At 32.7% G+C, this 24,300-nt stretch overlaps 1 protein-coding gene across 1 annotated transcript; it reads right to left on the bottom strand.

The window, feature by feature from the left end:
* Nucleotides 1–210: 210 nt before the first annotated feature.
* On the bottom strand, nt 211–21,618 carry LOC134262001 (A disintegrin and metalloproteinase with thrombospondin motifs 12-like). Its single transcript, XM_062744384.1, has 7 exons — nt 21,456–21,618; nt 11,936–12,127; nt 10,522–10,558; nt 10,163–10,354; nt 9,875–10,066; nt 3,457–3,648; nt 211–988 (listed from the first exon to the last, which is right to left on the bottom strand). Exons 1-7 carry the CDS (start codon nt 21,525–21,527, stop codon nt 261–263), a joined length of 1,605 nt encoding a protein of 534 aa, XP_062600368.1. The 5' UTR covers nt 21,528–21,618; the 3' UTR covers nt 211–260.
* Between the last annotated feature and the right edge of the window lie 2,682 nt (nt 21,619–24,300).

The following is a 24,300-nucleotide window of genomic DNA, read 5'->3' as shown; positions in this document are numbered from 1 at the left end:
AATATCAAATAAAACATTTTATGAACTTTAGGATGAAAAACAAATATAATGATAACATACATTATAACCTGGTCAGTTTTCAAAGATTTCGTATAGTTTTAGCCTTATAGCTGTAGGCTTTTGTTTCCCCCCCATAAATGTTAGACAATATATCGAAGTAACAAATGTTGAACAGTTTTTTTTAATACATAATACATGTATAGTCAACTTTATATTTTTCATGGAGACTGTCTTTTTCCCTTCGGAATATTTCCTGTCCTTTATGCCACATCACCAATGTTGTTCAAAGATTCATTAGAATGACTAGGCAATTTCGAATCCGTGCTTTTGCATTTAACTGATTCATCCTTGTCATAGAAACATTCCAGATAATCTCGTTGCTCTTCAATGACTGTTTCGTCCTCTTTCTTAGACTCGTCAGGCAAAACTGATATGTAGCTGTTTCTTCTTTTAAACATCGGTTTTTGATATTCATCAACAGAAAACCCATCTTTACTAAAATTTCTTAATTCCGTGTCATCACTGGTGATTTCTGCTTTGATACTTGAGCGAATTGCCAACTTCGTTTCTTTTTCGTCATCTGGTCCCAAGCTGTTTTTAAGACTAAGCAATGATTCTCTATTTGTCTGATCCCCATCACCCTGTTCAGTTATCTCACTAATGTGATATTCATTTCTACGATTGCTGATGTTGGGTCCCGTTCTTTCAACATTAATAAAAAGAGGTTGAACTGTAGCGTTTGGGTGATATCTGTTTATGAGCCTAGGATGAAGTATGTATTCTGCGTATGAGGGGACATAATGATTGCTCATAATGTCCATATTGTGGATTTCCTCGTATATCTCTGATTGAGTTTGGGTTGTTGGTGCTGATTTACTTGTTTTCTTGCTTCGACAATAAAAGAAAATAAGTGTAGGAACCAGAAATACCAGAATTGTTGACACCACAGCAATTATAATGGTCGAAGTCCGTGAAAAAAATATTTGTTCTAAAATGAAAATAAAAGTACTTTCACAAAAAATCATCTGTAAGTTCTGTATGCAGAATAGTAAATGCAGTAGACTTTCGATTATTTCCGAGTATACACTATATAGAGAGAAAATAAAAGATGAAAGTTTCCATTTTTAAAGAGGTATACAGAGAAGAAAAAGAGGTGGAGTTCATTGAAAGATAACTGTATCATCAATTTTCCCTCGGATGGAAATGTCGCACTTCTATATTTTTTATTGCAAAAGGAGTATCATGTTCTTAATTTTGAATTCACAACTTGGAGCTCAAGGTAAATACAAAATTGTCCACTTTTGTAAATCTTGCATTAACTTTAACTTACTTCTTCTTAGTTTACAGAAGGATGTGTGATTAAATGACTGCTATATTTCGTTTTCTTATTACATATCTAAAACACGTCAAAGAGACTTTCTAGCACCTTTTTTCCGTTTGGTACAAATGCACTCACCACAAAAACACCACTACTTTCTCTTAAGGTGGAATGCCATACCAACTTTTTATTTTATAGATCTTTGAGTCATCCTTTTAAAACAGGCTTTGAGCATTGAAAGTTCGATGTTAGCTCTCAAATATTTTATATGAATTTTTTTTATGTTTTTTTTTTCAAAGAAAAAGAAAAAATTAATTACATCTAACTAAGATGTTTTCGAGTTAAAAGTTTGCTATAAATGATTATATCATATTTATATTTTAAAAAAATATGTAAAGAAAAGCTGGTTAGACTTTTTGATTTTTTTAATAAAAAAATATTTATGAAAATAACTCATTATTTGTGAATATTTTTTAAACATATGGTTTAAATCACCATCAAACTAGCCACAACTGAGTACAACATGTATGTCAATCATATTTTTAAAAGAAATTGAAATGAAATTGAAAAATTTTAGAGAAATTATTTTTTTTAATATTTGGACCTAACCCGATCAAAATTAAACTGATCCCGATCAAAATTAATACAAAATTAAAATAAATGCTAATTTACTGCCTGTTCATGTATTAACAATGAAGAAATCTATTTTATCGTCAGGTTCATTAATGTTTTAATCCTTATTACACTTAATCTAACTAGTGTTCTTAGGGAAATATATTTATTTCCAATAAAATTTGGCCATTTCGTTTCAATTTCTTTTATAAATATGATTAAAGAACACGTTTTCCCCAGTTGTGACTGGTTTTCTGAAGATTTTAACCACAACTTTAAAAAATATTCATAAATGGTGTGTTTTATTTTCATAAATATTTTTTTTATTTAAAAAAAATAATATCTATACAGCTTTTCTACACATATTTTATTAGATATTAATGTGATGCATTCATTTACAGCGAAATTTTAACAAGAAAACGTCTTATTTTGATGGAAATATTTTTTTTCATTTTCTTTGAAAAAATACAAAAAAATCATAAAAAATAATTGAGAGCTAATGTCGGCCTTTCAATGCTGAAACCATTGTTTAAAAAGGTTGACTCACAGATCTATAAAATAAAAATTTGGTGTAGCATTCCTCCTTAAACACACACATATATTCTCTCTCTCTCTCTCATACACAAATTCTCATACACTTTCATACTAGCACTCATTTTCCTGTATTTTGATTTGAAAATCTTTCATGTTATTGCACAATCATATAGAAATACAAGAGCGAGAGACCTTTTCTTTTTTAACAAGATTTGTTTCTAGTTTGCTATAGTAACTTTCTAATCCCCCAACCTTGATGATCGTTGTTACGAGTCAGATTTGCGTTAATGTCTTTTTTTTTTCTCCAGAAAATGAATAACTAATCTAAATTTTCTTTCCTAGTGTCAAGAGATATTCTAACAGCAAACTGATCTATAACAGATAAACCCTTGAATTATTTACTTTATTGGGGTCAATGTTCGCGGGGTTTAAATTTTGTTGGATGCTTGTAAATACAATAGTTCAATGAATTAACAGATTTACAATATAAACTTTCGTGGGGATGTACGTTTGTGGGTAGGGGTGACCCATGAAATCTACGAACATTAGTCCCCCACGAACATTGAGGATTCTACACTAGTCCGGCTATGCCTCGCCGTCTGTAAGATTCTTCAACTTGATATACATGTATGCATGTATACTGTCAGTTAAAAAATAATAGATCTATTGTTATGGCGTAATTTATATACTACAGTGTATATACGCATTCTATAGACCTGTTGATCATAACCCTCAAATTGCTTTTCCTGTCTATTTAAAACATTTGTGGATTGTGTTTACGTTTGATTCAAAATCCGAATCCTATTATTAAAAAAATATAATTACACATATCAATCTACTATTTACATGTAACACAATTTGTAAGGACTATGAAATAATCTTTTTTATTATTCCTTACGAAAAAAAGTTCTTTTTTAATTAATTTTTATTTTGGTATGGAAAATATACATCAGCTATCGGCAAAAGAAAATTTATTCGTTATTTTTTTTTACCACTGCATGGCTGAATGTTACATGTCGTTGTTTCTGTGGACGTGCTCTGACCAACACACTGTTTACCACCATCAAATGGGGCTGGTATAGAACAAGTTCGGATTCTTACACGTGTTTTGGTTCCATTGTTGCAAGATGAAGAACACTGACTCCAGTCACCATATGGAACAAATGACGACCATTGGCCATTTACTACAAAGATATGATAAAAACCATTCATAGGGCCGGTCTGAACAGCTCGCATTGCAATTCACCGAATTATACCTTATTTGGAATTAATTTTGAAATTCTGAAAGCTAGAACCCTAATGATTTTTTCAAAATAAAATACTTTTTATAAGTTAAATACAAACAATTATAGCATGGGCTGTGGGGCAAATTTGGATAAAAAAGACACTTCAACTTGGCAAATCTATAAAGAAATGAAAGGCATTCATGTCATTAAGAGTAATCTATCTTATCAGAGTTTCAATGAATCTAAACGTAGCTACGGATAGCGATCACGTGACATTGCATGTGAATTCTAAATTAAGAATTTTTCGGTTCGCTTATCTGGAAATGCGCATAGTTCAATATGGTGGACAACGTGCTCCGAGAAAAGTACACGGGAAACGTTATAGGAAGGCTCTGCGGTAAAGGTAGATCAAGTAAATTAGAGCGAATGAAAGAATAATAACATTTTAAGAAACAGGACAACACTAAAACTTTTTTACAAAATAAAATATCCGTACATCGCAAACGACTTGCACCCCTATTCCAAAGCAGACGACGCAGCTGGTGTGAATCATAAAATGACATCAAATCGAAGGAAGGACGAAGATTTGCTGAAATGAGGAACTTGACAAACCAGTTTATATGCTTACAGTCACAGTGATAACGGCAATCGTTTGTATCTTTTCCAACTTTGAAAGCGATGGTGACCCGGTACTTTATTGTATCAATACATTTACAGGCCTAAATGTGACTGAAAGTGCTGTACTATTTATGGGTTTACCAACACTTTCCAGGGGAAAGCCCGGCCCTGAAAGGAATACGATAGAGAGGCCGAAAGTAGCTCTTGGTAAGTCATATAAATATAAATATGAAATAACAATTCATTTCAAACTTCTTTCATAATAATAGGTCTATTGTAATTCAGCATGACGAATAAACATCACTTTAGTAATTTCAGAGAATGTAAAGAACTGTCATTTGAGGGGGGGGGGGCAAATTTCTTGGATGTCAGATTATTTATTTGCAATGACGGACAGATAATTTATTTTTATTTCCAAGATATTGACATAATTGTACACTAGGGACAGATTATTTTTGTTTTTCTTCTCTGGGAAAAACTGTGTCAATGTGGTAAACATTAAAACTGTTGGCATGTCTGATGAAATTCACAAATCTTTATATTACTGCTGCTGTAATATAGTTGAATATTAGTAAGGTAGTGGGGCATTTTAGTGCAAGATTTTCTTGTAAAAAAGTGATTTGCCAGTCAACTAATATAATTAAATAAAATTTTAGATTTGCTGGTATACAGTGTATTTATTTAATCTCTTTTTTTCAGCCATCAAGATGTTTCTTTCTGGTTTATGACCATCCAACCCTGATGTAGTAAATCGCAGCACCTTTACATGTAACACTTCACCTATTTGGTGTCGCCATTTTGAGGAAATAGAGATGTTGGCCTCCGTTAATTGTGAAACCAGGCCAAGGAGTCTTGTTGGATAGCTAGAGATGAAGAATGTTTAACAGGACCAGTTGAAATGCATTTTTGACGCTGGATAGCAGACCAGGGGATCTTGCTGTCAGTATAATAGTGATAATGGTTAAGTCATCATTAAGATTTTGCTATGCCAAATTTAATAAGTGTTGAAAATTGGCAATTTACATGTATGAGGTGTTAACTTCTGCAAGTTATATATATATACATGTATGTAATGGTTTGGGTCGTGGATATCATACAGGGTAGCTCAGTCGGTATAGCACATATGACTAGTGATGCCGGGGTCTCGGGTTTGATTCCCGGTCAATCCATACATTTTCTCTTTTCCTGTTACATATACATGATGTTCACCGAAATTCTATATACATGTATAGGATATAAACACTGTGAGAAATATATTTGATGTTGACTGCAGATAATATTGTATTTGTTAAATTTTATATATTACAGATAAATTCATAAAGTACAGAGTACAATATATATGAATAAGAGGTTCAGACCATTCATGCTGATGATGATTCATCAACTGCAGCTCGACCGAAGAATGACTTTCCATCCCTTCCAAAAAGAGCAGGACAAGAATCGCTTGTTGAAAATGAACTAACATAGTCAATAGACTAAAGTTACTTTTCTTTGTCAGTTTTATATTATATGTATCTGTTGATTGAGTGTTACATCAAAAGTGGTAACTAATCACTCCACATATAGATTTTCCCCCAATTTTTCATGTATAATCTACCCTGTAAGTGTTATGTCTGGTGTGGTAATAGATCACCCCATATGCAGCCTTTTTTATTTTTCATGTTTAATGTACTATGTTATGTTTTGCTTATGTCAGTTGCAGTATTACGCTGCAGTAGATTATTCTTTTGTTAAAAAATGTATGCATAATTATATGTCGACTTGTGATGTCGGGTTCAATAATAGGCCACTCAACATATATTATGCATAATCTACCTTGTTAGTGTTTTTCAGGTTTGTTAATAAGCTGCTCCAGATATTTATGCTTTTTTTTTAACTTTTTATTTAAAATGTTCTCTGTCAAGTGTTATGTCCCGGTGCAGCATTGTCATTTTGTTTTTAATTTATATGTATAGTTAATGTATGCGTCAGGTCAAGGACAATTATTATCCTACCTGCTCATGGAATAAAATGACTTTTGATCAATTTGAAAGAGCACTTATCATAATTTTTCCAATGATATTCTTATTATTCTCTGAAATAGAATTTTGTGAATAGTGCAGTGTTATGTCAGATGGATTTTTAAAATTCTGTATGACCAAAATCTTTTTTTTTTTCGGACAAAGTAGCATACATTTGACATGTTAATAATAAGGGGGGTTTTGACATTGCAATGAAAAAATATGAGATACATAAAAGGGGGTATAAGACCATTTTTTAATTTTATAGTTAATTATCTCTCAATGTGGCCAAGATTTCTGAGTGAGACATTGTATTGAACATTTTTTTTCATACAATATATTTTTTTAGAAATCTATTAGAAAACATAGACTTTGTTTGCATGAAAGTAATCAAAAGGGTTCATGTTGAACATTTTTTATATGTTTTTTAATTACATTTTTGTTCAAGTATCTATTGTTGAGGTATAAATTTATATTTTAATATTTGTCATGGAATTTTCAAAAAAAAACAAGATGTGTTTGTGAAACACCATGCGCCCGGCGGCAACAGTTCAAACAATCTATTTTTAGCATATTGGTCACAGTCAAGGTCACAAGGTCATTGACCATGGTGTCATTTGAAAGAACATAATCGGTGGAGTATGCATCCCATCCCTGTCTCCTACGGTTCAAAAGTTATGGCAGAAAGTGTCAAAGCTATTTTTAGCATATAGGTCACAGTCAAGGTCACAAGATCAATGACGTTGTCGTTGTTTTTAAGGACTTTATTAGTTGAGTATGCATACCAAATATGAAGTCCCTATCTCCTATGGTTAAAAAGTTATGACAAACAGTGGAAGCTATTTTTAGCATAAAGGTCACAGTCAAGGTCACAAGATCATTGACCTTGATGTCATTTGAAAGGACTTTATTACTGAAGTATACATACCATATATGAAGTCCCTATCTCTTATTGTTCAAAAGTTATGGCGAAGGTTAAAGTTTACAACAGACAAAAAGACAAACAGACAGGACAAAAACAATATACGTCCGTGATCTATCGATCCGGGCGCATAAAAACAATTCATTTTTATACCCCCCGCTTGAAAAGCGGGAGGGTATATAGTGATCGGGATTTCCGTCCGTCTGTCTGTCTGTCCGTCCGTCCGTCTGTACGTCCGTCCGTCCGTCCGTCTGTTACGCCTTTTCTCTTATCCGCAACTCCTCTTATACCACTGAATGAAATTTGATTAAACTTTCACAGAATCTTTATTACATATTGCCGTTGTGCACCTCCTATTTTACATTTTTATTCGACACGTATTTTAGGTTTCCCAGAGCAAAACATAGACATTGCCATTTGTTGTTTACCTCTGACGTCACATAATAGAAGCTTCTGGATAACATTTCATAGGACGAGTTATTCCTCTTTACACATTACCGTAAAACAATATAAAGCAACACATCGACATTATGGGAGGCGGGGGGTATCATTTAGTGAGCTCATTGCTCACAGTACCTCTAGTTTATGGATTATTTCAATATTGGTTTAATTATAAGTTTTGTTGTGAGGGGAGATGGGAGGTAACTCTCTATGTTATTACTCTACATGTACAATGTATATTATTTCTAATTTAATAAAAATATTTTCTTTAGTCATTTATTAGAAATTGATTTTTACTAAGAAATTGATTTTTACTTCTGATTTATTTCTTCAGTTGGTTTTTCGAATTTGCTATGCAGTTTTTTGAATAGCCATTTTAATCATTATTCTTACATTCATGACGGAAACCAAAAGAGAGTGGGAGGGGTGGGGTAGTTGTGGACCATCTGGTACCTTTATTAGTCCTCAATGTGACCAAGATTTTTTGAGTGAAGAATTGTATTAGATGAATCTTTTATATAATGATAAAAAATTAAAATTCTATTGGACAGATTTTTTTTTTTTAGAATTTAAATGTGTCAAATTTGTATGCCTGAAAATGGTCAAACTTGTTAAATTTCAAATGTTTTACATGTTGTATTCCCTTAATTCATCTGTATTCCGTCAATCCATTGTTCAAATAAGTTTATAGTATCAATAATGTTTTAAAATAATTTTTAATATTGAATGTATACTTGCCAAAATTTCTAAGTCCCCATTTTATTATTTAAAGTTTTTTTTTTAAAAACTTAAAAATCAATTAAAAAGTTGCTTACAATTTAACCTTTATTTTTCAATGCCTACCTGTTACGGCCAAAAAAATTTGTAATCGAATATGTAATAACTTGACCGTGACCGATTTTGTAAAAAAGCATGAAGTGCGAGTTTCATATGTTTTCGGGTGTATCTAAGATTTATTTAAATTTACATGTGTTCTACATCTTTAGTTCTTCACGAAAAACAGAAAAAAGCTTGAATAAAATGCCGTGTATGTCCGTTCAACAATGTGCAGATGAAGTTGACAAGGTGAAAGCTAGTGAGAGTAGAGGAGAGTTCTATTTTCTTCCCCTGTATTTGTTTATTTTACTTAAAACCTTTAAAAAATATCGTCAGAAAGCTGAACAAAGCCTACTTGAATTCTTTTCAATCATTAAAATCGCTAAATTTTCAACAAATACCACTTAACAATCCTCGTGCTAATCGGGAAATTCACTGAAACCGGAACCAGAAGTGCCCATGGTCAAGGCGTATACATGAACTGCAACGACACATCAACATCTACTGCATAAGAATTACTCAATATTGTGGAAAGAACCTAACTGCGCTTGAAATTGCTCTGCACTTATTAAAAATTAATTGAGGTCTACTTAATTATCAAAATTATGAGAAACAAACTGGAAGAGTGGGGAAAATGTGTAAGGAGGCCTGGTGTACTATAGGCTTCATATTGTCGGGTATAAACAATTTCGGTAAGCTTCGATGTCATCCACATATCAACTCTATAGATCATGAGTGGGAAAAGATGGACCGGAAAGTGAGAGTTTGTCCAGCAGTAGAATCTAGCGTAACTATAGAGGACGACCTCGCAATCCATGGAATAACTCCATAAAGATTTTTTTTCTTGGATAATATGAACTGTTTGATAAGCAGTTGTCTTGCTCTTTATTCGTTTTAAAGAAGGATAAATGCAGTATTGAACGGTGCGAATTTTGAATTCTAGGGTGCCTTTACGTGTCTGCATTTTGTGTTAAAGCCTATAAATAAAATTAGATTCAGTGAAAAATAATTGCTTTGCTTCTTTTTATCCTGTATACTTATTAATTTATATTGTCTAAATGATTTAATATAAAAGCCGTGTGAAGCAAAAACTTACATGGGGACTTAGAAATTTTGATTAGTATATGTTGCATAATAAATTTGTTATGTGTAATATTTTTCTTGCATTATGATTTTTTGAGTGACTGGAAAGGGGAGGTAACTCAGTGCCCCCTGGTTCCGTAATTTACCCTCAATGCCATGTTTATATTTCGACTAAGTGTTCATTACACATCCCTTTACGCCATGTGAAAATTTCAACAAAGTCTTTTGACAGGTTTTTTGGGGGTCAGGTGTCTTTAGCTACCTTAAGTATTAAAAGTATATACAGGAAACATAAAAATCTTACCGACACACACTTTTAGATTACATATCATTGTCTCCATGGACATGCTCTGACCAACACACGGTTTACCACCATACAATGGAGCTGGTTCAGTACAAGTTCGGATTCTAACACGTGTCTTGGTTCCATTGTTACAAGAAGATGAACACTGACTCCAATCTCCAAATGGAACAAATGACGACCATTTGCCATTCACTAAAACGATACGATAGAATTTTTGTTAGCATACCTTTCACCCTTATCCCAATAAAAAGATATTTATCAACGTATTTTTTTCTATGAAAATCCTACCAGGGCACGGCTGAGAGTTGCATATCCTCTCCTTTTTATCGTCTTTCAGCCCTTCACAATTGTTTCCGCCATTTTGGGGTTCTGGATTATTACACACTCTTGTCCTAACACCTTGTTGAACTCCATTTCCACATGTCACAGAACAATCGCTCCAATCCTTATATGGACCGAACTCTGACCAACCACCATGCACTACAAGGATTATAAATTTTAGCTTGAATTATTTTATAGAAGAAAACATTTTTGTGCATAAAACATATAAATATAATTTTCAGGCACAATGATTGGAAGTTTTATGGAGATTTTTTATCTTATTAATTTTGAAAAATGTTATCAAAATTAGTTTCGCCTAAGATTACAAATCTCAGACAATACTCGGACATCACCTTTATGTCTCTAATAGTGTGATTACTCATGAAATGAATGTCCTCTTGATTTTTTTTCAATTAATTTGAGACGTTAGTGGAGGGTAACAAGTGCTGTCCTTGGCACTTAAGGCCTGTGAACAGTGAGGAGTTTTTTTTTCGTGTGATTACATTATACATTATTGACTTTTAATGAGGTCTACTCGTGACTAAACGTACCTGGTCAGGTATTGGTTGACCGAAGAAGAAGGCCAAGTTTAACTAATCTCTACCAGCCCATTATAATCACGACTATACTGAATTCAACAGTCAATAACCGTTTTATTAAATGATCAGGAATTTTACGACGCTTTTGACACTTTCGTTCTTGTCTCCATCAAATAGAAACACTCATAATAAAATGCAAAGTGTAACAACGCTTTTCACAGTTGTTATAATTCAACAGCTTAACAACTAGTACAGTACTATAGAATGGAAAACAATTTTATTAAACAATCAATACCAAACCATTTACTTTCAAAGGCGTTTAATCTCCGTGGTACTGGCGTCTGACATGTTTACATTCACACCGACACATGCTTCGAAACACGCAATCCGATAGGTCGAAAAAAACTCTTAGCAAATCTATTGATGGTCAATAGATAAAACCCGAATAAACCCCTCAAAACGTCATATGAATCCTTTATGAAGTACATCTCAGGTAAAGGCGTCTGGACTAATCAGAGGACACCAAATTTCCTGATTAAGTAATCATTTGCAACACGGGATCCTGAATAATACGATCCCGTCCGTACTAAGGGTCGGTAAAGGCCTCACACAGTGGATTCTAGCCCATGATTTTAGAATAATTTCTAAATCTGCGCCTTATTCGAAAACGCTCTACTAACAGATATACTCAGACTAATTCAATGAAACCAGTTTTTTTTTTATTATTCTTAAAACCAAACACAAAGTTTACGTAAGAAATCTCAAGAATATATAGACTGTTAATATAAGGATTGAATTGTATTTCATTATATTATCATAGAATATAAATTTATATAAGGGTTGGATTTTGTTTGATGCCGTCGGTCTTTTAACATACTTGGTCGTGTCGAAAAAGTAATATACTATGCTGAAGCGAGATGTTATTTTTAAGACAGGGTTAGATATACATGTGATATAAGAAACTGTAAAGTTGTTGTAATTTAAGATTAACACGCCTGTTTGATAGGGACTTATCAAAACACACTGATAGTAGAATAAGCATTTAAAAGTGTTACTTTACGATTAAAATGTAAAAATGCATGGGTTATATTTACACATATCTCTTGCAACGTTTCAAACTATTTTGTGTTCTCAATTTCTCTGATAAAAAATTTTATACAGTTTTCACATAATTATTTAAATTATAGAGCATTTTGACAACCAGAACAAAGCTTAATGCTGCATTTTCTTTGCTCTTGTAGGATAATCGAACCAACACAGTCTTTTCCCCCGTGCTGTGGTACTGGGTTGTTACATGTCCGATTTCGGGTTCGCTCCTGTATTCCATCACCACAGCTTGACGAGCATTGTGTCCATTCACTGTATGGGCCATAAAGAGACCATCCACCAGGAACTTGAATTATATCAAATAAAGATATGTAAATTATTTATCATTTTTCAAAGGTCAAATATTTTTAAAAATAAAATATTTTTTCAGGACAATTTTCAGCTACTTTTGTTCAACTAATTCAGTATCTTGTTCATTAAAAGAGCTATTGGGTATTAGGTATATTATTTATCATAAACTTTAACGTATTTATAAACATTCAAAATACTTTAACATCTTATAAAATTAATAAATGTACTGGAATGAAAATAAAAACAAACTATTCGAATATCTCGCAAAAATATTAAAAACTATCTAAAAAAGATAAATAAAATATACTGAATTTGCATAAGATAGGCGGGGGAATATCGAGTGTTTAAAAGTATTAAAATTCATATTTTTATATCTTAATTGACTTTAATAGGAAAAATCAGGATGGAGATATGTTCATTTGAAATCAAAGTAAACTTAAGAAATCACTGTCAAGTTCGTGAAGTATATTTAAACATCATTAATGGAAGGAAAACTGATTATAATTCCAATACTCTAAGTTTCGGTAACTACTGATGTTTTTATGTGCTTTGCAGATAAAAATGCTATAATAAACATTTTAAAAATGCCCTTTTCTACATGTATATCACATTCTCTATCGGCCCTGGGGCCTTTGGTTATCTGGCTGATATTGGTGTATCAGGCTGATACAAGATGTGATATAAGAAAAATAATATTTTAATTTCTATATAGTAAGGATATGGAAATAACGAACAGTATTCAATCTCAACGTCCATTAAACAAATATTCAAAACAAGAGCAGAGCAAACACGGACCTCTGAAACATCAGAGGTGCAAAATTGCTTTAGGCTGTCTGTTAACCACATTCATATGAACTTAATATAACCTGATAAAATACAGTATTGTGGTTACAACTGTTTTGACAAGATGCACAAAGACAAAAAAAAATACCAGTTGACAAGGTACATAACATGAACAATAGTTCCTGAAATTAATAGTGCTATTATACTTTTCATGATAAACAAATTCTTTAAAACAGCCAAGAAGTAATCAGTATTGAAAAAATGTCGTTATTAAAAAAAAATGATTCGATGCTACATATTTATTTATGCTCGTAGAGAGGCTGGTTGTGAAATTATAGAAGATATATATATCTGATAGTATATTTCTAAAAGTGTTTTCCTTGAATTTAAGGACCAACCTGATTTTATGTATTTAAATTTATATATTTGTACAAGGTCTTCCGAATATTAAATTAGTTTTCCTTGGTCAATGCACCGGCTAAAACTATTTTTAGTAACAGGTTCATTCTGTTACATGTAATGGTGGTATAGGAGAAATACTGGGAAAAGGCGCTATATTTTTGTACAATATTCTCGGATTGTGTATAATCTCAAAGTATTATATAACCAGAACAAAGCTTTATGCTGCATTTTCTTTGCTCTTGAAGAATACTCGAGCTCGAACCAACACATCCTTTCCCCCCGTTCTGTGGTTGAAATTAAGAACATACTTAATCACAATTGTTTAAATCTTAACAGCTAAATACAAATAAGCAATTCAATATTGCATAAATTAAACTGTGCGAGGGTTGTTGAAAATATATTAAGACATGGCGTATATTTCTTTTCTTTCCAACGCAGGGTTTCTGGAGAAAAAAAAGATTTATACGTAAGTGTTCTCACTTATGAAAAAAGTCATTGAGAGTGATCTCCAGTATGAAATTCTCTACGTGCTGAAAACAAATAAAGCATATTTTACAGACTGAGAAGTAAACAAACGCACGTGTGTTTTTTTATCGGATATATTCAACTCAACTGTTAGAAAAGAAAAGCAGGGATAAGTTTGTTTACATTGTGCTGAGGGGACAGGTAGTCAACAGGCCGTCATTTAGAATAGGTACATGAATGCTGGTAAGTGCAAAGATGTGAAAGAATTTTTGCTGAAAGTGGTGATAGGCTAGTAGACCGAATGAGAACTATTCTATAGGTTATGTGAATGAGACATCATTAAAAGTTACTATAAATCCTTACAAAAATGTTTTATGACAGTTTGCTTCCAATAAATTAAATTATAGACACAAACAACCAGTCTCTTGATCATAATGAATATTGATTAAATGTGAAGGTAAGTAATCAAAATTAAAGAACAGTGATAGTATTTCTGTGTTTTATTTCAATATTTTCATTTTCAACCAAAGTTTATGCATGTTATCGGGAATAAGGTTTCAACAATTATTTTGTGTATAAGCCGTATGAAGTAAATGGGTTTTGGAGAAAACGTATGGTTGAAAGTAATATAGGGCCATTTTATCAAAATTTTAGTTTCGGAAATGCATTGAAAATTGTAAAAACATAGATTTGACAAAATTTATAAAGGAAGGCTGGCGTGATGTTTGAAAAGGACATGAATTGGATATGATATTTTTGGTAACATTTAACCTGTTCAAAAAATCTTGAAAAATCCTATACGAAAACCAGAAACGTTGCAAATGTCCTTAAAGCTGAACACGACTCGTAAATAAGCATACGCCATTTTCGATAGCATTATCTACGATACATCAATACTAAGGTATAATCGTCGCATTCGTTACACCTGACTGCTTTATTGTCACGGGTATCGCCGTGGAATGGCGACCAGTGTTCGTGCTGGTTATCTTGCATTACTTTTTGCGTGGACCCTGAGGTCCACGCAGTAAATATATAAGTGAGGTTAAACCGGATGCCCTGGGCAAACGACAGGCTACACATGCGCGAGAATGCTAGAAAGTTCGTACCTTAGGTAATTTGCCCGCAGAAAAATTCGCCTTATTCAAATTTAAATATACCATTCATTGGCAAATCGCGCTTTTAATTCTCCATATCGCATTTACACATTTATTGGCAGATCCATTTTTCTTTCTTTTACACACACTTTTATATACAAACTAAACATTGATTCTATGGTACAAGAATTTTACGATGTTATGCAGTATAAAGATACATGTAACGTAACAATCTGAATGAAAAACATCATTCAACGAACAGAAATACCTTTCAAAAGATACAAGTTTTCGCCGGCATAAGTTTTGTGCATTAAGGCTCGCAAAATAATCTAGTTTTTCAGCAAACAAAATATCGTTTGATATAACGGTCTGCAGCAACGGCTTTTAATGTGGGGGGGGGGGTTCTGACAAAAAATCTGCGTACTACAGAGATGTGCTTCTCGTAAACCATCAGATCTCTACTTTTCATAATAAGTTTCTTCCATATAAACAGAACAGATGTCAAGTCCAATTCAGTATGAGTTACATGTACTCGTAGCAAAATACTTCGTAACCCCAGTTTCTAAACTGACAAAACTAAAGGTCGCTAATCGGAGATAAAATCTAACAATTTTGCTTTGATGCTACAATCAGTTTTAAGTAGGCAGATCATTGTAGAAAAATGGGTAATCAGAGATTGCAGAGCTCACCTAAACGAATGTTGTCTTTAAGTAAGGCAAAGTCACACAATTAACCAACAAAAAGTGTTCATCCAAAAATGCAAAATTTATGCAATTTTGATATTATACTTTGGAATAGACCTATATAAAAACTTCAAACTAGCTCTTCATCATGAAAACGTAATTAAAATCCAGCAACTGAAACAATTTTGAGAGTTTTTATCCCTTGATACATCATCTGTGCAAGTTTGAGTTATATAAGCCTTATAGTTTCTTGGTTATAGACCTGCGCCCAAAACTTTTACTACGTCCATTATCTGAAAATGTATGTCGAATTCAGCGTCTGAAGCAAGTCCATTAACGTGCTTCTTAAGATGATCAGCCATGCAAGTTTGCAAAACAAAGTTACTTGAAAATAAAACCTGTATAAAAAAAACTTTAACCTGTTCACTTCTCCAGAAAATATAGGTCAGATTCAGCATCTGAAGCAAGTCTGGTAGTACGATATATCATCCATGCAAGTTTGGTCAATATAGGGCTCATAGTACCTTGGAAATGAAACCTGCATCAAAAACTTAAACCAGTTCACTCAACTGGAAAATGCAGGTCAAATTCAGCATCCGAGGCAAATCTGGTAGAATGCATCCTTAGATGTATCATCCATGCAAATTTGTCATTAAATCGCTCATAGTAACTTGGAAATGAAACCTGCACCAAAAAATTTAACCTGTTCACTCAACCGAAAAATGTAGGTCAGATTCAGCATCTGAAGCTAGTCTGGTAGTATGCATCCTTAGATGTACCATCCATGCAAGTTTGGTAATCAAATGGCTCGAAGTAATTTAGAAATAAAACCTGCACCAAAAAATTTAACCTGTTAACTCAATTCAGCATCCGACGCAAGCCTGGTAGTATGCATCCTTAGATGTACCATCCACGCAAGCTTGGTCATTATAGGGTTCACAGTAACTTGGAAATGAAACCTTCATCAAAAATTTTACCCTCTTCATTCCTGGTAGTGTGCATTCTAAGATATACCATCCATGCAAGTTTGGTTAACATAGGACTTATAGTAACTCGGAAATGAGACCTACACCGAAAACTGCACCAAAAATGTTAACCTGCTCCAAAAACATTAACCTGGTCATTCCTTTGCTGAAATTGCAGCATCTGAAACTTTGACTGATACAATGAAACACACTAAAAAAACTTCCATGCATGTTTAATCAATATAGGACTTAGAAGTACCTTAAAAGAAAACTGCTCCAAAAAACCTAGCCTTAAGGTATGTCACTCGTCAGCTTTTTTGAAAAGTTCACGCAGATCATTTTGCTTCCAAACATTTTATTAAAATTCAACTTTTTTGATATATTTAAATTCAACAATGTTAATTTTTTAACATTCAACGAAAAAAAAAAACTGCTCAAAAAGCTACAAAGAAGCAAGCTTTATGAAGGACTATTTCTTGTGGAGGAAGGATATTTAGCAGAAAATTCTGCAAATCTGCACATTTATTGAATTTAATATCTGGGAATTTTAGCCTAACATACTTTTACTTGGTGAATATTTTTCGCTATGATGTTGCTAGGAATATTTAATATAGGTCTAAATTTATATTTTTAGAGCAAATTGTACATCTTCTTTCAACAAATTTTGCCAAAAGATGAAGATATGTCAAATAAATCTAGATAAAATTTATACCAATTTTCACTTGAAAATCACATATTTTGACCAAAATTTCAAAATTAACATCACTGACACCAACTTTTTCTTTTATTATTTTAAAGTACTCGATACTTGTGACTGATCAGCACTTAAGTCGTAAAAAGCGTGATTTAAGAAAAAGGTTTTATTGCCAAATTAGTTTTTAATAACCCAAATACGTTACTTTTAGTGCAAAAAGGTCACATAATAATTTGCGCGCATTAATTTGCAAGATTTGTTCTATGATAAATGTTATTCAAGTTATTTTACGTAAAATAAAATGATATTTAATGCCGTGGTTACTCTCATAAAATATGATAAAGCCTCATAAAGGTTAAACTAATTTTCAAAAGAGTTAAAGTTTAAGTACAAAAAAGGAAATCTTAATTGTACCGTAAATCAGTAAGATGCACAATGACCTCATATTTTCTCTGCGATTTTGAGTCACTCTATATGAGTACTTATCCAAAATATACTTCTCAAAAATCCTTGATTTGTCAAATTTCACCAGTAACATACCTTAACCCGGGAGGCTGACACCGACACCGACGGTATTACATAAGCTCCCCCAACTTCGTTGAGGTGAGCTAAAACGTGAACAAACCTACATGAATATTCCCTACCCTAGAAATTTTCTTAGTTGAATTTTCAGTTAGAAAAAACATGCAGATGGTCCACGTATTGCAGTCCTTTTTTAAAGGACAGCAACTTGTGTTTATGTTTTATCGCAGCTACAATGACTGGAACGTTATTGTTGACAAAGCAATCGTGTAGAATCGTTCGTGTATCGTGAGTGATCGTTCGTGTAACGTGCGAGATCATTCGTGTATCAGACTCAATCGTGTGCGTTTTAAATCCTGCAAGATCGTGCGTTTAGAATCGTGTTAATTACTTTTGTGAGTTTTTATCGGAATGTTATTTGCAAAATAAGCATTTCCCTGTTTTTCTAAATTTATTAATTAAAATCCAAATAAAATGAAAAAGTGCTATTTACATTATAGAATGCAGAACGAACTAATTATCGCCCGTAGACAAGCAATATAGTAAGTCGTACAATATTAAGTTCTAGTCAAATAGCGCGATCAATATTATGATAAACCGTACTTGGATCTCTAACGCCTTTTTGAAAAATCTGATTTTAATTATTATTTACTTTTTATTTTGGTCAAGATAATCTTGAAATCAGTTCATTGAAAATAAATATTTTTTTTACAAAGAAATAAACATTTCTCAATGCTTACATAACTAGTTAGTCGACAAATATACATGGACACGGCATGATTTTCGGGAGTTTTGATTATCTGTGTTTACCTCTTGAGCTTATTTGTAATTAATTAATTTTAAATTTCTGCAAATAAAAAAGTTGAATATTTGGCAAGTTTATCAGACATTGAATCAATGAAAACATAAGGGGAAATTTTGTAATTATAATTTAAGTCATTCCATGCTGCCATTTTTGTTCAATCGTATCCCCCTTTCTGCATATCATGATATCCAATTCAATCAAATTATACGACCCACATACATGTACATCGTCTAATAGAACGAACAAAATCCGTTTTCTTTGATCGGAAAATTACCTTAGAAAAAATAATTTTTAATCTAAAATATTAAGTCTTGCATATACATGTATTTAGTTACAAAAATATCAATTTCCGTCTTTTTTTCACGGTTTATGAAATAATATTGATAATTCTTTGAAATCTTAAATAAGTATTAACCGGTGTTTTGTTTTGAAAATATTGATTCCTAAATATTTTGAACTATTTTGAGTGAAGGAACGTGCGTTTGCGTTAATAATCGTGTAGGATCGTGTAACGTGTAGAATCGTGAACGTGAAAGATCGTTCATGTAACAGGTTTAATCGTGCGTTAATTGTGCGGAATCGTTCGTGTAAAGTGATCGTGCGTGAAAGTTGTCAACAATAACGTTCCAGCCACTGTACGTATATCTGTGTTTGTTGTATACTGCACTGACTTATACGACTATAATTGTCAACTTATTTGGTATCTTATTTTCCTGCATTAGAACGAAATATTACGTTATTTTCTCGCTACCGAGCACTGTACAGCATATGTCCGTCTTCACCGGTGTCGATTGATTACACTAAACAGTCACCCAATTCTGCCCTATTTATAGGGGTCTGCAGAGTAGCGAGACTCGGGAACAAAAATGGCGGACGGATTCCTCATACGAATCGTGTTCATCTTTAAGAACATGTTCCCGTAAAAAATGCAAATACCTTTGACAAACACTTGAAATTGACAAAAGCAATACTTATTTTACAAATATTGAATATTTTCTCTTTAATTAACGTCGATGGTATGCCTACCCGAAGCAGTCACGAAATAGGATATAGAATACTGTGGTTTCATCAATTCTCAGTGGTATCAACTTTTGTTGATTATGTAAAATATACGTTTTCAAGGTTTCGTAATTTCGTTGACAAAAACATTGTCTATACAAATGAAAAACACATTTCTTTATTCAACAAACATTAAATTTTGTTGATCTGCTCAACTACGAAATCCTCGAAAATTGGTGCTGAACGAACATTCATGATACAACCACTGTATATGTACCATCAACGTTCAAACTCTTCTTTTACCCCAAATATGAATGACCATTATTCAATTCATATATATATTATTTCAACCAGGGATGTCAAAATTGTCAATAATTGATATTCGAATATTCGATAGGAGTATTCGAATATATTCGAATATTCGATAAAATAAATACACCTTGCATTATAAAATACATATTTTCACCCTCTTGTCAAGCAGTATAGGTTTTTTGCTATTATTTTGGAATAAAACTCGTGTAGAGTTCGGTAAATGCACTGCAATTATATTTTTTTAAAAAAAAATATTGAATAGTATACATCCAAAATGTAATGATTGTTTTTTGAAAATTCAGAAGATTCTTTAGTATGTTCCAGATTAATTGATCGTCTTACTAAAGTCTACACTGATAACTCCTACAAATTTATACCAATCAGAACAGTTATCTAATGGTGAATTATTACAAGCAATTATTTTTTGCTTATTATAATTTCCTGATAATGATTTTTAATGATATTTACATAAACAAGGGGTCCGTGTGTTTACTGTAAAACTGTGTCCTTACAACAATACAAGCTGATTGTTAGTACTGGAAGCTATTATATCACTACTTAAGTGAACAAATAAATAAATTACTCTAATAGATACATTCTTCACACCTTTAAGGTAATCCAAGAGGAGTGATTTATAATTTTGTACAAACTTGATTCAATTTCTAATAAAACTTGCCAGGTTTTTTCTCTCTTTTTAAGGCTTGAATACTTAAAAACGAATATTCAAATCATTAATTTATATTCGAATATCAACTCATCGAATGAATATTCGAATATTCGAATATTCGTTGACATCCCTAATTTCAACTATTTTTAAACTTCATGTTTTGTAAGTTTGGTCGAATTTTGATCAGAAATACAAAGATCATATAAAAAATAAGGCACAATAAAGAAATCTGAGAATGACAATAGAGTGGATTTGGACGTCAAGCGGAGCAGCAGGAATGGCTAACATTTTGTGTAGCACTACAGAGAGCCCATCTCCAAACGTAACGACTTAATAAAAATAGTATATATATATTTTTTCTTAACAAGATTTAAATCGGAATAAAATCGAAACGTCCGGATCATCAATGATTACAGAATTATATGATATTATAATTACATTGATCTGCAATGCATGGGTCGGCATTTCATGATGCAAGGTAATCCTGTCCCATACATAAAGATTTTACAAAGATTTCGCAATAGCACATATGTTTTTTAAAGAATGTTCGAAAGAAGAAAAGGTTTGATTTTGATATATAATATGTGATAAAAAAAAAAAGAAGAGTGGACACTTCCCGATCATTTCATATGCGAAAACATGTCTCCCTGACGTGACGTTAAAATGACGTATCGATGCTGCTCCAAGTTCTTAGACATATACATGTATATAATAGTACCCGAACCTATCCAATTATACTAGAGATTACAAAGTCTGCATAATTGTTCGATTCGTTCTTTGTACAATGTTGAACAATTTTCATGAATTTATCTCTGATCCTCAAGGAGTTAAATCATATGTCTCAATAATTTCCGAACAGTCATCTTATATTTAACAATACTTACAGACTCTGTCCGCATTTCAAATTGTTTTAAGTATTTGTAATTTTATACCTGGACAACCTTGTCGTCTGCATTGCTTGTTTTCTGTTCTCGTGCTACGTCCATCACACGGTTTACCACCATAAAGAGGAGCCGGTTCAGTACATGTTCGAACTAGTACACGTGTTTGAACTCCACTGCTACATGATTCAGAACACTGGCTCCAGTCACCATATGGAACAAATTCTGACCACCCACCATTGACTTCACATCAAAAATGTTTACATATTTTTTTATGTGATAACAAACACTCATTTATAAAATTGAACATTGAAAATGAAAGCATTTGGTCATACCTGGGCAAGTATTCATATTACAAAATCTTTCATCAGTGTATGTATTTGCCCCAGTGCACTTTTGTCCTCCGTGTAGTGGTTTCGGATTATTACATTTTCTTTCCTTCTTTCGCCTTTCTATCCCAGTACCGCAGGTGACAGAGCACATTCCCCACTCGCTGTAAGGACCGAATTCTGACCATTTCCCATGAACTTCATGTATAATATGCATTTTCGTTTATTTAACAATTTGTTTGAATTATACTATTCATATAAATGTATTTTAAAGTAATACTCTGCACTTCTGATATATTTTACCTGGACAAGGCTGAGTATTACAGGATCGCGAGGCTCTTTGTCCATAAGTTGATCCTTCACAAGGTTTGCCATAAAGAGAAGGAGAAGGGTTTGTACAGGTGCGCTCTTCTTGCCCTGACTGTATACCACCTCCACAGGAAACTGTACAGGGTTGCCAGACAAAGGAAAACTGTGTCCAGCCTCCATCTCCTAAATGAAGTTTATATAAAACTTATTTCAAACTAATCTCCAACTGCTATTGTCATAACATGAATTTAATGTAAAAAAAACAAACAAATAACTGTATTTTTAACTATGATCTACATAAAAGAAATATTATAAATAGATGTTGCCCTATATGTTCATCTGGACAAAATGAAGATGATTATCATTTCTTTTTAGCCTGTAGAAATTATCCAAACGCTAGGAATAATCTTTTTAATCTTTTATTTTTGCTTGAAGAATTGGTTATTATTCATATAAATTTGTTATGATTTTTTATGTTTTTTTGCCTGTAGAAACTAATACATATATTTTGGCTGCTGAGTACAAATGTATTAATTAATCCTGAATATATGTAATTATCAAGTTACTGAACAAATATTGTGTATTTCAGCAGAATCACCAATTTAAATTTGTATTTTTATACATTATTTGTTTTTTTTTAATTACATGACATGCAATTATAGTTATATTTAAAAAGAGGAACTTGTAAGTTGTAAGAACGTTTTTTTCATCAATTAGATTTCAACAAGGTCCACACATCCAATTGTGCCTAACGTTAATTTAACATGAAAATAACATTAATTTAACGTTACATATTTAACAAGCTTAAACATATGCATGAATTTAACATTAAAAAATTAACGCTAAATTGACGTTATTTTCTTGTTAAATTAACGTTAAGTGTTAAATAAACTTCAAAAAGTTCAAACTTATTTCACATTAAAATCAACGTTACCTCATCAAGATACACCCACATTAAAAAAATTCATCTCAATATCTGCAAGCGTTTAGAAAAAAAGGTTCGGAAAACCAAGTGGGACAGACTGAGAAATAGACAGGGACATACAGACAGACAGAAAGACAGACGGAGGGACGGACAGACGCAGTGGTAACCTAGAGTCCCCTAAGGTTTCACCGTTTAATGACTAATAATCCACATAATAACGGTTTCACGGGTAGGGGACTAATAATCCACATAAAGACGGAAATTCAAAATGCCATAATTCTGCCAAAAATCAATGAAGCGATGTAAAATTCAAACTTGATCTGTAACTCATCAAGATACACTCACATACCAAAATTCAGCTCAATATCTGCAAACATTCAGAAAAAAAGGTGGAAAACCAGGTGGGACAGACTGACAGACAGACGGGGGACAGACAGACAGACAGACAGACGGTGGTACAGACTGACAGACAGCTAGATGGACGGGCAGACGCAGAGGAAACCTATAGTCCCTTCCAGTTTCACCAGTAGGGGATTAATAATTTATCTTTCAAGTTATATCCTGCAGTTCTGATAAAGCATTACCTGGACAAGGATGAGTATTACAGGATCGTGAAGCTTTTTGTCCATAAGTCGATCCTTCACAAGGTTTACCATCACCATAAGGAGAGGGGTTTGTACATGTGCGCCATTCTTGCCCTGACTGTATACCGCCTCCACATGTTACTGAACAGGGTTGCCAGACGTAGGAAAATGGTGTCCAGCCTCCATCAACTAAATGAAGTTGATATAAAATTTTTTAACCAACCCATCCTATTGCAATTGCTGTAACAGGAATTTAATGTGTAAAAAAACTAATAATTGTATTCTTTACTATGTTCTACATAAAAGAAATATTATCAATAGCTAATCCTTTATGTTCAAGTGGAAAATATGAAGATGTTCATTAATTCTTTTTTGCCTGTAGAAATTATCCTAATAATCTTTCAGAGACCAGAAGAGCTTATGCGATCGTAATGCGTCCGTCCGTCTGTCTGTCTGTCTGTCTGTAAACAATTTTTCAAAACGTTACTCCTTTTACAGTTTTGGTTTGATTTCAATGATACTTAGCACACAAGTAGACTACAGTAAGTTACATAAAACAGTGCATTGGATTTTGATTTCGATGAACGGTGTTGCCATGGTTACTAAAAATAGAATTTTCTGTGAAATTCCTTTTAAACACTATACCTCCTACAACTTTGGTCTGATTTCAATATTACTTGGAACACAAGTAGACTACAGTAAGATACATAAAATAGTGCATCGTGATTTGATTTCGATGAATGGTTTTG

Source organism: Saccostrea cucullata, unplaced genomic scaffold (genome assembly GCF_032062105.1).
Source record: "Saccostrea cucullata isolate Sc308-1 unplaced genomic scaffold, CSIRO_AGI_Scuc_v1 ctg2436, whole genome shotgun sequence".
In the NCBI taxonomy this organism is placed as follows: Eukaryota; Metazoa; Mollusca; class Bivalvia; order Ostreida; family Ostreidae; genus Saccostrea; species Saccostrea cuccullata.
This window is presented reverse-complemented; position numbering and strand designations above follow the sequence as displayed.

What these genes read in the sequence shown, in the direction of transcription:
- LOC134262001 (XM_062744384.1), bottom strand. Translation starts at nt 21,527, where the DNA reads ATGGTGGTAAACCGTGTGATGGACGTAGCACGAGAACAGAAAACAAGC. An exon ending in CAGACGACAAGGTTGTCCAG is followed by an intron (nt 12,128 to 21,455) that starts GTATAAAATTAC and finishes ATATAATTCAAG; the next exon opens with TTCCTGGTGGATGGTCTCTT. An exon ending in CCGAGTATTGTCTGAGATTT is followed by an intron (nt 10,355 to 10,521) that starts GTAATCTTAGGC and finishes TAATCCTTGTAG; the next exon opens with TGCATGGTGGTTGGTCAGAG.